The sequence below is a fragment of the Mus caroli genome, chromosome 7 (assembly GCF_900094665.2).
Source record: "Mus caroli chromosome 7, CAROLI_EIJ_v1.1, whole genome shotgun sequence".
Classification (NCBI taxonomy): domain Eukaryota; kingdom Metazoa; phylum Chordata; class Mammalia; order Rodentia; family Muridae; genus Mus; species Mus caroli.
In genome coordinates, this window is record NC_034576.1 from 137,290,207 (window position 1) to 137,305,272 (window position 15,066).

The 15,066-nt window shown below is 44.7% G+C and overlaps 1 protein-coding gene across 1 annotated transcript in view; it reads left to right on the forward strand.

Annotated features, from left to right (window-relative positions):
- Dock1 (dedicator of cytokinesis 1) overlaps positions 1–15,066 on the forward strand; it is a 497,315-nt gene that overhangs the window by 437,781 nt on the left and 44,468 nt on the right. Inside the window, exons 36-38 of the mRNA XM_021168435.2 lie at positions 859–899; positions 2,296–2,386; positions 6,020–6,139. Of these exons, the coding sequence (XP_021024094.1) occupies positions 859–899; positions 2,296–2,386; positions 6,020–6,139 (252 nt within the window). The remainder of the gene's footprint in view (positions 1–858; positions 900–2,295; positions 2,387–6,019; positions 6,140–15,066) is intronic.

Here is a 15,066-nt window from a genome sequence, read left to right on the forward strand (position 1 = left end):
AATGTGTAGAAATAGCCCACTTACTGGAAATCACAAACTAACTTTTCCCCACCAGGGTTTCTGCACAGGGCTTTATTCTTTCAGATTTCCTTCCTTCCTTCCTTCCTTCCTTCCTTCCTTCCTTCCTTCCTTCCTTCCTTCCTTCCTTCCTTCCTCCATTTCTTCTCTTCTTTTTTTTTTTTTAAAAGTGGACATCCATTTTTCTTATACTGTAGTTTAGAGGGCCTCTCTCTAACACAATGGATTCTCTGTGGAATCCATTATACATTATAGGTCCATGGAGGTGGGATTCTGCCTTAACAGCAGTGACAGTGGCCCCTTGTGGAACAGTCAGTGTGGCAGTGTTATGTAACTAATGTGTCTTTGCCTTTAAATACACATGGCCAGTGGTTTGGGACGTGTGAGGACAAGCATGTCCCCATGCTTCTCCATCTCTTACACAGGCTGGCCCCAGCATGTGAAGTCATATTGATGATAGTAGACTGCTTATTCAAATGGGACTGGCTACAGTGATTGAGAGCTTGTGTTTTCAGGCAGAACCTTGTCCTTACTGAAGATGGGTGACTTTCAAATGACCGATACAGGTTTAGTCCTCAAGTGTCTAAAGTGTTTGAGATGTGCTTACATCTTACAAAAGCAAAAAGCAGGACTAGTGTTAGATGCTCAGAGCTCAGGTGAATGGAGAGATCTACTCTACACACACTAGATCCACTGAGCGTGCCAGTCATAACTGAAGCATGGATTTGCAATGATGAGTTATTCTAATTTTGCTTTTGCTTTGTTGTTCTTTGTACTGTGTTGTATAATGGAGTCAGATTTTTTTTTTAAACAATGCCATGGTTTAATTTTTTTTTTCAGAATTTCTACAAAGAAATTGAAAGAGAAGAGATGTATATAAGGTACGTGTATGTCTTGTGTGTGCATTGTGGTCTCTGAGATGCATATAAAGTAGGTGTGTGCCTTATTGGCTTACATCCTGTGTGTGCCACACTGGACAGCACCTGTGTGTGTGCTATAATCACTGTGCAATGTATATAAGCTATGTATGTGCCAAGCTGACTCTGCACCCTGTGTGTGCCTTGCAATCACTGTGGGATGTATATAAGATATGTAATATGCTGAGCTGACCAGTACCCTGTGTGTGAGCTGTAATCATGTTACATGTATACAAGGTATGTATATGCCAAGCAGGCCGGCACTCTCTCTGTATATGTTGGTCCCCTAATAAGTCATGTGATCAAATGAGAAATATGGTGATAAATTTTCCAGAAGTAGACAGTATAATTTTGCAGTCTATTCTTATTTCCCACATGCCTATATCTTTCTTTCACAAAGATGAAAGATGTTTTGTGTGGCCGGCTGGACTTGATTCTTTATTGGCTTTTAAGATATACTGGGGACATAGCCCACTGGTGGAGCACTTACCTAGCTTGGGGAGGACCTAGGTTTGAACCTCACCATCATTGGATAATCAAAGCACTTGATTAGAATAACACACTATATCTCTCAATCACTTTTCAGGCTATGTGGCCCCTAATTAGCAAGGTTACAGACCACCTTATTGAATGAGGTTAGCTTGTCACCTGTGTGACAGAAAGTTTGATTGTGTGGTAGCTACACAGAGTGTACTTGCATGGTTTTGGATTTCTTGTTTTTTTCACTTTTTCTTTTAAAACATATGATATGAATATAATAAACTTAGGAAACAACCAGCCTCTTTGATCCAAAATGTGTCTGGCTGTGGAGTAAAGAGCATCCCTTTCTTCCTGCGGCACAGACTTCCTTTTGATCAAGTCTGCTGTCATTGATGCCTTTTTTTTTTTTCTTGTGGATTTAGATCTTTGTGGATTTCTGTGTATATGCATTTTGACTCCAGAGAAATGCACAATCTAGATTGTCTAATCTCATTTCAAATGTTTGAGGAATGTAACTGGAAAAGATGAAAGAAATAAGGAACCCTGCAATAAAATTCTTACCTTTATATATTATCCACATTTTTTTCCTACAAAGATGACTTAAAATTATATATTTGTATATGTATATGCCAACATATACTTTTATTTATATATGCATGGTATATATGTCTGTCTGCATATATATATTATTATTACATTTATTCATATCAGTTCTTTCTGTTATTTCTACACCAACAGTTTTAAAGGCATTATGAATTATGAACATAGTAAGAAGAAAGTATAGCCATGAGTTACTGTTGAATGTCAAATTTAGTACCTACAGCCCTCAACACAAATTACCTTGTGAGTCCTTAAGAATGCAGTCCTATTTTATCACCAGGTACTTGTATAAGCTCTGTGACCTGCACAAAGAGTGTGACAACTACACAGAGGCGGCCTACACCTTGCTTCTGCACGCAAAGCTTCTAAAGGTAAGAAAAATCACTGTACATGTCTATCCAGCTCTTCTTATAAATTCTGACTTTATTTCAAATTTTCCTTTTCCATGACAAATTGTAGTAAACCACTGGCATATGATTTTATGGGTCTGGGCTACAGTCAGTGATAGAAACAAAAATATCCAAGTGCTCTGATTGCAGACTCGGCCCAGCTAATGCCGATCTAACAAGGTGTCAGGTTTGCAAACCTTCAGTGGGCTGGGAAGCGACTGTGACTCAGAACAACATCGATAATTAGGAATGACCCTGGTAGAGCAGCTGAGAGGAAGGGTACGTCAGCCTCCTCCTCGCAGAGGGAGCAAGCAGATCCAGACTTTTCTGCAGAGCAGGCTGTGCTGAGCGTTTCCATGTCGGCTGTTCGAGTCTCTAACATGTGTTGCTAATGAGCAATAGCACGAGAACTTTCAACTTCGGTGATTCCTTTACTCCTCAGCCCGCTCTAAGACGCTGGCCTTCTGCTTGTGCTGATGGGTTGTGTTGTCTCTGATGTTCAATTCCAGAATAGGTAGTAATACAAAGTAGATCCTTATAAAATAGCTAGACCAGGTGGGTGGACGGGTGGATGGGTGGATTAGTGAGTAAATGGATGGTTGTGGGAAGGAAAGTAGAGGAAGAGAGAGGGATAGAGGCATGGATGGGTGGATGTTGGATGATGGATGGGGGAAGGATTGATGGATAGTCGATGATTGACGGATGGATGGATGGATAGATGGATGGATGGATGGATGGATGGATGGATGGATGGATGAAGGCTGTGAGGATGCATGAGGAGGTGGTGGATATGGATAGGCAGGTGAAGAGATGGAGAAATGTCTATGCAACTTCAAGTTTTATATTTTAGAATCTTAGCCAGTCTTTGATTATCTTTCTCATGACACCCTTGGTTTAAAAAAAAAAATCAGAAAATTCTGCATGAGATAAACGAGAACCATTAGAGTGTTTAGTCAATGACTCTTGTTTGCAAATTAGGATAACCTCCCAAACAGCAAAAGTAGAGTGAGAGAGAAACCCACAAGAGAAAAATTACATTAAAATGTGTGTTAGGAGATGTGTTTTGGATCATGGGAGTCAAGGAAGATGGTGTTCCAGAGTTAAACCCCAGACAGACTCCTCTGTCTCTGTACACACACACACACACACACACACACACACACACACAAACACACGGCTCTGCAGCATTTGCCTTTGCCTGAAGTGAGCAGAGTCCTGGCAAGTAGAAGGCAAAGAGCTGGCTTACTCTTGCTCCCCCTCCTCAATCCTGGAGGTTGGATGCCTAAGGACCCCTCCTGTCTTGCAGCCATCTGAAGCTTTCCCAAGGAGTACCAGCTTTGAAGATAGAGATTTCGCGGCATGCCCTGGCAGCAGCCATTTCCTTTGTAAAGTCTGATGTCTGTATTTATTAGGAATCCAAATGTCAGGAACTGAGTATTTTTGCAAAGTGTGAAGATCTTGTTATTCACACCAGGGAAATTAAAACGGTTTGGCAGACTGCTCACACTCTTAGAACATAAACTTTGTATGTCTGTGTGGATGTAAAATGTGTGTGTGTGTGTGTGTGTGTGAGAGAGAGAGAGAGAGAGAGAGAGAGAGAGAGAGAGAGAGCATACCATTTGCTTAATCTTTGGATATATTGAGGACAGATGGGTTTGTCACTGACTCTGTGAGAGTCTATTCCACAGCCTAGATCAATAGGCTCAATTGCATTATCTCTTCCACTGGGCTCCAAATTTTCCAATTAAATGGTAAATGAAACATAATCTGCCTCCATATTTCTTATACTGTTACATTTTGTGATTTTTTTTCCCTAAATATGTTTGATATTATCAATGTGAATTTGTGCTGGTCAATCAACTTACTAAACAAAATGGTTTGTATTCCTGTATCTATGAATTAAAAAGGTTCTTAAATGCAATCTTTTCTACTATTTTTTTTTATCAAAAATAAGAATGATTAAAAACATAAGTGTTTAGCCTTGCAGTGAATTTATTCATCTGCAGGCTTACTGTGGGAAATATGAGGAACTTCCCCATCCAGATTCAATATGGTACTTATATGATCTGAAATCATACAATAAGCCTTAACCTTTTGGTCCTTGTCAGTTACCCAAGTTTGGTGTTTGCATCCACAACTTTACTTCTACAACTACCGATTGTGTTGCACAGACTCAGGTTCTGCTTGCAGATGGGATCTGTAAGGTCATCTTTAATTTGAGCACCTTGTAGACCATATAAAGGTCTCCCTGCTCCTACCCAACAATCGTAGGGATAGGGAGCCTCCAGACTGACAGAGTTCTGTTTGAGGTAGCCCAAGGCTCTTGACTTTAGGAAGGTTGTGTGCCTGGGAGCAAGCATCTGATGGTTCGATACCACCAACAGTGGAACCTAACTCCCCACTTCTCCATGCCAGTCCGTTTGGCCCTTTGTTCTATGTCCCAGCACCACCATGGTACCCACTCCTTGCCCAGCTCTCCTTGTATGCCATGCCCCTAACAAATGTCATCATAGCTGGCCCTGTGGTTTGACTATCCCACAGTTCACTGGGATATCCCATGCTCTCACTCGCATTTGTTTGGGAAATAATGGCCTGGAACTCAGTTGCTTCTTTGTAAGACCCTCCCTGTCCTGCCTTAATAGAGGGTCACATTACACCTCCCAGAGCCATCTGATAAGCTCATTCCTGCTGTACCCTGAGCCTCCCAGGCCACCCCAGGCAAAGTCACATCTCATACTCTTAGAAGCCTATGGGATCTTCTGCAGGGATATTATATCCCATGATGCACTTGTGTGATAGGTAGCTCAGAGCTCCAGTGGGTGAGTCTCCTGACACATCTTGACCCATAGGCCCATGGAAAGACCCCAAGAAACATCAGCTCATTGTTACTGAAGCCCATAACAACAACGGTTTGTTAACTTAATACTGAGGAGTTTCACATGCCTTGCCTGTCAAATGGCCTTAGCTTCTACTCTTCTACCTCTTCAGTTCACTCAAAAATTGGCTAGCACTACCACAAATACTGACAGAACCTATGCTAGGTAGTGGGCCTACTGCTGGTAGTGCAGAGACACCTCCTTCTATAAAGATAGACTATGGAGTTCCCTTCTGAATGACCTGTGATCCACATACATTGTCTGTTAAGGTTTTGAGTGACTTCTGACCAAGGAGAGAGAGCGCTCTCATTGCCCACTGAGAACTGTCACCAATCACTTGCTTATAGTACACCCTGGCTGCCAGGAAGCTATTTGCAAGCTCAGGAGCCCAAGCTTTTCAGGGATTTTCTATTGGGCAAGTCTGGCTCTGCCTTCTCAGCCATCCTTCTCCTTAGGCCCTTCAGGGACAGGTTGTACCTCTGGCATTCCCCGGCGTGGGCAGTCTGATAACAGCAGCCCTGGGTCCCTGGCTCTGCCTTCTCAGCCATCCTTCTCCTTAGGCCCTTCAGGGACAGGTTGTACCTCTAGCATTCCCAGGCATGGGCAGTCTGATAACAGCAGCCCTGGGTCCCTGGCATCAGAGTCTCATCCACACACTCAATGCCTGTCTTAGTGCTTAGTGATATTATTTAACATGCCCCTGCCTCAGTAGTGTTCATTCATTGTTTTTTTTCCACAGTGGTCAGAGGACGTGTGTGCAGCTCACCTCACTCAGCGGGACGGGTTCCAGGCGACAACACAGGGACAGCTGAAAGAGCAGCTCTACCAAGAAATCATCCACTACTTTGACAAAGGCAAGGTAAGACACACACTGTCCCTTGGTCTCTTTTATGTATTCCCCCACAGCACTAAAAAGTACAATTCTTTATTTTAATTATTATTAGATATTTTCTTTATTTACATTTCAAGTGTTATCCCCTTTCCTGGTTTCCTCTCCAAAAACCCCCTATCCTCTTTCCCCTCCCCCTGCCCACCAACCCACCCACTTCTGCTTCCTAGTCCTGGCATTCCCCTATACTGGGGCATAGAACCTAGAAGTACAATTCTTAACACACGATGTTCACAGAAACAGAAATATATTACATAGTGTGTACGGAAGTATTTTATACATGTTCCCCTGGCTCGTACTTACAAGAAACCCCTTTATATAAGAAAAAAACAATAGTTCTTTTAGGAACTCTATGAATAGTAAGGCCTGAACACAGCTGCCTATTTTGATAGCTCTTACTTGAGGAACCAGGTCTGGAAGAGCAGCTTAGCCATGTCTGTGTGCTTGGAGCCTTTGGCATCTTCCATTTTCCTGTTGTCACTGAAAAATTAACCCTGTGACGAGACGGGCTTTGTTCCACCTTGGCAGTTTGTAGATTAATTGGCTTAAGCAAAATGATATATTCAGTTGACTTTTTCTAAGGGAAAGCTGCCATCCTTTTAATCAACCATCTTACACTTCGTCACTGTCCTTGTGATTAGATGTGTAGTCACTATAAAATCTAGCCACTCTGTTTAAGAAATCCATAAGACCAAGGTGACTTCCAAGCTCCTTCTGGGGTTCCACTGAATTTTTTAGTCATGTCAAGGTTGTTCTGTGTCACTCCAGCAGGATCTCAAAAGGAGCTGGTATTTTATTTCCAACTATCACTGTTGGGACAGAACGCTTTGAACAGTAGAAACATCTCACCTTTCAGTGCTGGGACTCCTAGCCTGGGGTGCAGGTGTAGTGGAGCCCAGGGTCTCTGGAGGCCTTCCAGGACCACTTATGGCAGTCATGGTGGGCAATTGTTAGTACTTGTTCCCTTGCAGACCCATCACCCAACTGTCTCGGTCTTCCCCATGCTTACAGTGTGCCTGTGTCTATATTCCTTCTTCTATGAGGACACCAGATGCTGGCCTGTCAGGTTGCCCCACCCTGCTCCATAGAAATGAACTATGTCTAAAGTGCCTATGTCCACACGAAGCTCTCAATCACAGATACCAGGGCTTAGGACTGCCCATGTCTTCGTGGAAATGCATTTCTACCTATAGCATCCTGTGTTGTACAGAAGGACCCTTATCCTTAGTTGTTATTCACAGGAACCCGTCTTAAAAGTGACCATTTAGTAGATTCCTCTGTGAGCACAAGCTCTGGATTCTCTCCACATCTGAAGTCGTCGTTGTATGTTATCTTTTTGCATGGTGTATGCGTGGGCTGCTGAGAATTGAACCTAAGCCTTACATGTGCTAAGCAAGTGCTTTGCCCTCCACCGTTCCTTCTGTTAACCTGTTCATTTCAAAACACCAGGCTGACTTTGAACTTGTGATCCTCCTTGCCTCAGCATCCTTGGCAGCTAGGATAGCAGGCCTATGCCACCTGTCTTCTTTACACAGGGAAAAGTCCAAATTCTCTACCCAGGCCACTTGGAAGGTAGGTTCTTCGTGACCCTATAGTAGACTAGCAGGATGTTAAGAAGCGAGGCTTTCACCATTGGGCTCCCCTTTGCTTTGTGGCTTTGTGGTATGTTGGGGAATGATAACCAGGCGCTGGGAAGCCCAGGCAGAGATCCCAAGCAGGAAGCCTAAGGAAAATAAGGGTCCACCACGTCTGAGGAGCACATGGCTCCGTGGGCAGCCAGACTCAGGCTCTCCATGAGCAGCACAGCTCTGAACGGTCTTAGACCCTCAGTTTCTCTGGCTTTGTCTCCCTCTCTTTCCCCTCATCTTACTCTGTGTTTCTGCCATACTTGTTGGAGTCTGGAATATACCAGTCTTGTTCTGCCCAAAAGCTATCTATTGTTCCCCCACACACAGCTCTTTCTTCTCCATCTCAGCCTAAATGTCACCTCTTCCTCGCCCCTGCGCCACCCTCTGTCTTTCTTTGGAGTCCTTTCTTTAATTTGCTACAAGAAGTTTACATACATGCTTCTGTAGCCTCACCCAAGAGACTGTGAGCACTGGAAACAAAGGCTTCTCTTGTTTCTTCTCCCAGCATGCCTAATGCTCAGAACAGTGCCTGCTGCCTACTGCAGGCTCACTGGGGGGAGGGGGGAAAGGGGGGGGCTCACTTTCCATAGGAATGAGACAGAAGACAGTGAGGTTGTTGTTTTTAATGAAAGATAACCTGTTAACTTTTTGTATACAATTGCTCATCTTAAAAAAGAATCACATGAAGGGGCAAAAATGAATGTAGTCAGTTTAGAATGTTGGTATCCGATCTTAATCTGCAAGAACTCCTTGCTCTCATGAGTGAGAACCAGTGTCACTAGAAGTCTCATGGATGAGTCTGAGCATGTGGGGCTGAGTTTCCCATAATGCACAAGGTGTCCCCAGCACAGAGAACATCCAGCCCAGAATATCAATAGTGCTGAGGTTGGAAAGCCTGTTTTGAGAGAGAGAGAGAGAGAGAGAGAGAGAGAGAGAGAGAGAGAGAGAGAGAGAGAGAGAGAGAGAGAGAGAGAGAGAGAGAGAGAATCTATCCATGTGACAAAATAGTATAGACAAAAAAGGAAAGCCAGCAGAAGGTCTGTCCCCAGATGTCCCTATGTTGTGGAAACAGAAAGAAGACCATGGTGACGTGATCCATTGGCTGACCTTGAGTCAGAGTGAGCTTGGGAGGGCTGCGTTCCCAGCTGCCATTCCAGTTGTATTGATAAAACAACAAGATTGGAAAGCCATTTCGGAGTGCCTGCGACATTTCCACCAGAATGTTAAAAAGGATCCAGTCCACCCATCTACACGAGTCTACAACACAGATGCTGGAGAGAACGCCAGTGCATAGGGCAAGCAGTGCCTGTGTAATGAGCTGGCAGCAAAGGGTTCATCTTCATATCACCAAGCAGGATGTGTTCTAGGAAGCCATTATCTTTTATGCAGCTTGGGATGGGCCAGAACATTCTGGAGTTTTGACCTGGAACTCTCCAGAGTTCCAAACAACACTGCTCCACTTCTGCTCAGACTAGTGGCCATCTCCCTGAACAAGGCCCAGGAAGGCTGACCATCTGCTCAGCTAGATGCAGCCCAGGAACAGATAGGAGGGAGTAGCTTCCCTGAACTGCTTCTCTTGTCTTCTGCTGAGGCAAACCACATGGCCATACAAGGCCCTCCAGGGGTGGGCAAGGGCCTAGGAGAACAGGACAGCATGAGGGGAACCTACTCCCATCATGCACCACAGCACTTGATCGGGGGGATTCTGGGTAATTGTGTTCTCTCGGCACATAAGGCAGTTAATCTCTCCATCTCTCTCTCTGTCTCTGTCTCTCTCTGTCTGTGTGTGTGTGTGTGTGTGTGTGTGTGCACGCATGCATGCATGTGTGCATCCAGGCCCACATACAAGCCCCCAGGGGTGTCCTCTGTTACTCTCCACTTTGAGATGTGGTGTCTCCATGACCTGGAGCTCACTGATTGGCTAAACTGAATGGCCAGAAAGCCCCTGGACTCCCCCTATCTTTGCCTCTCCAGGACTGGAGTTATAGATACACAGCACAACACCTAACATTTTATGCAGGTGTTAGAGGAGTTCAAACACAGGTCTTTCTGCTTGTTCAGCAAGCAGTTCACCCACTGATCCATCTTGCCCATCCTAGAATGGTTAATCTTCACTTCTCCCAAGTGATACACATGTTCTAACAAAACTACTACACATCTAATGGTGTGACTCCTCACAGCTATTGATATAGGAACTGCTATCTAAGAGAACTTGACTCTGGTGCTCATCCTGGCTTCTCTGTGACCGATTACCATTCTTCCATTTGAGTGATCCTGAAAGGCAGATCTATATAGGAAAAGTGTTGCACAATGGGTCCCAGTGTTCTGTGAGGTCACAGGGTAGGGGTGTAGCATAGTAGGTGTAGGCAGTTTGACACAATATTCAAGATTTTGACTCACTTTCATTGAGGAAACAAGTTAGAATGCATAGTAATTGGAGAACCAATGTTCTTCATACATTTCACTCTGATTGACTTTGTTGTATTGTTCTCTTTTTGTCAACTTGACAAAGGCTAGGTTCATCTGAAAAGAGGGTACCTTAATTGAGAAAATGTCTCCTTAAGATTGGACTATAGGCAAACCTGCAGGGACAAGACAGAAGCTAAGGAAAAAGGAGAGGCTGCTGCAGGCCACTGTGGTGGTGACTAGCAGCCAAGAAACTCAGCAGCAGGGCTAGGAAGATGGCCTGCATGTTATATGAAAACATTTCATATTGGACCTGCATTTTATCCCCCAACACACAGATGAAAAGCACGGGACAAGGCTGCAACCTGTAATCCCCACACTGGGAAAGAGAATCCCAGGAGGATTTTCTGGCTTCCTAGCCAACCAGCCTAGCAAAACTGGGAAAGCTCCAGTTTCAGTGAGAGACCCTCTCTCAAGAACAAAACCAAGGTAGAGATCAATAGAGGCATATTCCAGGAACACACACGTACATGCAGGTACCCTCTCACACACATTTGTACACATGAAGTGCAGTGGTACCTTGTTGACTGTGTTGGCATTTCCTGGAACTTCCCTCATTTGAGTTGAGAATTGTGGTCCTCAATAGTGCATTTGCCGATGCTGTCCAGAGCCCACCACCATCAGTTTTTATTTCCTGGTCTTGTAAGGACTAGTCACATTATCTCCCGGAGAGCTGCATTCTTGTCTACCTCAGGGAATGAGTGGCTCCCATTACCAGCCACCCACCAACTCCTCTATGTCCTGCATCTATGTTCTACTTGATTCTGCTTTGGAGCATTGGGCTATCTATTTTGCTCCCTGCTCTGAATAATACCTGACTAATTAGCAACAATGGAAGGGAGCCAGTCCCACATGGCAGGGGAGGCATAGCAGCAGCATAAGGTGACTGGTCATTCTACATCTACTACACCTATCGTCAGGAAGCAGAGGGAAGACAGGAAGTAGGGCTGAGCTACCAAGCCTCAAGGCCCACCTGCAATGATTTACTTTCTCAAACACCATACAGATTCATCAGCTTTGCCAAAACAGCATCACCATCTGAAGACCACATGAGCCAGTGGGGGATTGTATTAGTCAGGGTCCTCCATACATAGTGGTCCTCAACCGTTCTAATACTGTGACAATTCCTCCTGTTGTGGTGATAAACCATAAAATTATTTCATTGCTGCTTCATAAATGTAATTTTGCTAGTTATTAATTGTAATGTAGCTATCTGATATGTGCCCCCAAAGGGGTTACAACTCACAGGATAAAAACTACTGCTCTAGACAAACAGAACCAATAGAATGAATGTATACTAGTTGGAGGCTTCTTAGATTGGCTTCAGGATATATTCAGGAGAATAGCTCAGCAATGCTATTCTCATACCACAGAGGCTGAGACCCCCCCAGCTCTGCAAACAAGGCTGGATGCCTGAAGAACCACTGATCTTCAGTTCACACTGGAAGCCCAGAAAAGCTGGTTCTAATATCATGGAAGGAATCAGCAGCAGGAACAACAGGGTAGCTGAGCTCAGCAATGAGAATGAAGATCAATGGGGCAGAAGAGTGAAGCTTTCTTTCCTCCATGAAATTGTATCTGGTCTGATATGTTTAAGATGGGAATTTCTGCGATAATGGAGGCAATCCGTTACAGACATGGCCTCAGGTCAACCTGGTGTACAGACCATCAACCTGTGGAGACCAAAGGACAGCTTGTAGGAAGAGTTGTCCATGGTAGTTGTACTACCATGTGGGTTCCCAGGTCAAACTCCTGTCTTTAAGAGAAGGCAAGGACTTCTACCACAGAGCCATGTCACCACCTTTAAACTATGTGTTTTTAGAATAGTTTAGATTTACTGCAAAATTGAGCAAAAAGTGCAGAGTTGTCCTTGTTCCCCTGCCCACACCCCAATACTTGAGAGTATCAACACAATCAGGTGGGTTTTTGTTTTTTTGGTTTTTTTTTTTTGCAACTAAGGCCCTCTCTGGCCACTGTTGGAGCAGCAAACACCATGGGATCAAAGATGCTGCCATCGCTTAGGTACGCCATGAAGTTCCTCAGACAAGTGTATGATCTTGCTTCTTGACCCTGCCTCTGAGCCCCAGGGAGGCCTCAAAAGCATCTCTCCTCTTCCCCACACGTGACACCGCATCAGAAGCATCTTTACCCCATCAGTCCTCCCATGAATATCCTAGCCGTGCATGCTGTTAATATACTCCATCCTGAGTCTTGTACTAACTTGGCTCCATTGCTGCCCCCAGCACCGCATTCACTCACAGTAGAGGTTGCTAATGGGACAAAGATGGGTCCTTGCAAGAGAAGGGCTGGCCATTACTATACAGAGCCCTGTTTGTCTGATTAAAAGCAGCCACCTTCAGTCTGAGTCGGGTCAGCAGCTTTTTGAGTGGGTGAGCAGACAAACACGCAGAGGGCCCTGACACAGATAAGATTTGCCAATGGCACCCCTGGCCTGGCTCTTGTGTCCCACTTAAACCTCAAGCAAGTTTGATCTTGCACTTAGACATGCATTTTTAATTTTTTATTCCGTTTATTCACTTGTATGTATATGTGAGTATATACATGAGTAGAACATTTAAATTATTTTTAATGGTGTGATAAGATGGAAATGAAATGAAACCTCAGTCTCACCAAACCTTGTTTCAGGCAGAGCTCTGGATACAGCTTGACATCTTGGGTCTGGTTTTCCTTGCACTTAAGGAACTCTTCGCTCTGTGCTTGGTATGTGGACATGGTATAATAAACCCTTGAGTGGCTGCACTGTTGGGACTTGGAGTGGTAATATAGGGAAAGTCGGGCCCACAGCATCCCAGGCAGTGTGACTTATAGCAGGGTGTTGCTGGCAGACTAAGAGGAAGGCTCCATTCTCAGGTCCACAGCTGTGTCTGGTGTGCTGGAAAGCTTTAACAAGAGGGCCTGGGCTGAGGCTGGAATCGAATCTAAGAAAGCCTCTATCTATACCTTGTGCTGTGACACCAGCAAGGCCAACAAGGGTTCTCGCCCTTTGCATTGGACGTATTTGCCTGTAAAGTATGACCTGTTAGTTTTCTGTGTTTCTCCTATACAAAATCACTCTTATATTTTTGCTTTTCTTCCGTTCTTTACCGTTTTGAATGACTTTCAGCCTAGCAGTTGGCATCTTAATCTTTTTTCTTTCTCTCCACAAAATGTCATTTCCATTCACTCTCATTTTCATTCTCCAACATTTCTTCCTTCCACAGCCCAACAATTACTGCAGACTTTTTTTCCCATTCCATTTTTACCCCCACCTGGGCCTCTCCCTGCAAAGACCTCCATTCGGGCTTTATCTGGGAAGCGAGCGTTCTTTTCTGAAGCTGTTCCAAATTGTCTGTCTTATTGTGTTTGGCTGAGGCCTAGTAATTTTCAATAAAGCCCTTAATCCAAGTACTTCACTGAAAATTACCAGGCTTCTCTGTGGAGGATGAGAGTTGAAAATAGCAGCCACACTATTGGGAGAATTTACAGTAGGGATGCCAGTCCTCCCCAGGTGACTCTGGCTCTCAATCTCTCAAGTCCAGACCCTGCCGGCCATTAACAACGACGATGTATAATTTACGGCCAGGATGATGTGTGGAGCCCTGCAACGGTTTTTAATTGGATTTTGCCTTCTTTAGAATGAGATCCCATTGATGAATTTCACACTTTACCTTGTGCCAAACTTGGGGGGTAAAAAAAAAATCAAAACCAAAATGCACACAGCCTATATCATCTGTGAGCTGTAAATAGGAGTTTGGAAGTGTGTTTCCTTTTTTGTGTGTATAAGAGAGAGAGATGGTTGGATTTTGTTTCTAAGTTGGGTGACATTTTCATATCCTGTGACATTCCCTTTTAGAAGGCCGTGGGCAGGCCTTGTGGAACCCTGTCATAAGTTCATTTTCAGGCTTTGCAAACTCACAGTGTGAGCCTGAGTCTATCTCATCAGATGGAATCTCTGTGGGAATTCAGGTCTCTGAGGTTCTTTGGGATTTGATACTATTAAAAGGAATTAACTTTTGTCAGAGCATTTGAGCCAGGAGCAGTGCTGTCACACTTTAGCCTGTAGGATCACAGAGAAATTTCTTCACTAACAAACCTACTGTGTGCTGCAGGCCACTCTGCACCCTGATATACACACACATAGGCAGAGATGACCTCAAGGGACTCACGGCCAGCATCAGAGTTCTCAAAGAGTGTCTAAATAAGGAAGCCTTCCTTGAGCATGTGACACCGGTGGACATAGGTAGACCTACCTCACAGGTGTCAGTGGTCCCTTGTTCAGATTTGGGGACCAGAAGGATGTTAACTGAGCGTGAAGGCCTCCTGCCGGTCCTGGGCCTCTCGGTCCCTCTGGTGCAGAGGGGCCTCAAGCAGTGCTGTGGCCTCTTCCACAACATTGATCCTCATCCATTAAACACCAGAAAGCTGTGTGGGACTCTGGAAATTCAGGAGGTAATTGAGTGTGACTATTCCCAATAACTGCCAGGGAAAACGGATGAGCAGTAAAAAAAATGGCTGAAAGTCAGGCTTCATATAAAACACCTTTGCTAGGGAGCTGCTCGCAGCCAGTATGTGCACTAAACCAGAGTTGCCCATGGGAGTCCTGGTGAATCAGCCAGTGACTGGCCTTTCACCCCTAATGGCATCTCCTTCTTCATCTGCTGCCCTGCCATCCTGAAGCGTCTTCATCCCTGTAATCCACATCATGTCTCCCTGAGAAATCAATACCTGGTATATTCTCTGCCACTGTGTGTGTGGGGGGGGGGGGGGGGGGGGGGGGGGGGGGGGGGGGGGGGGGGGGGGGGG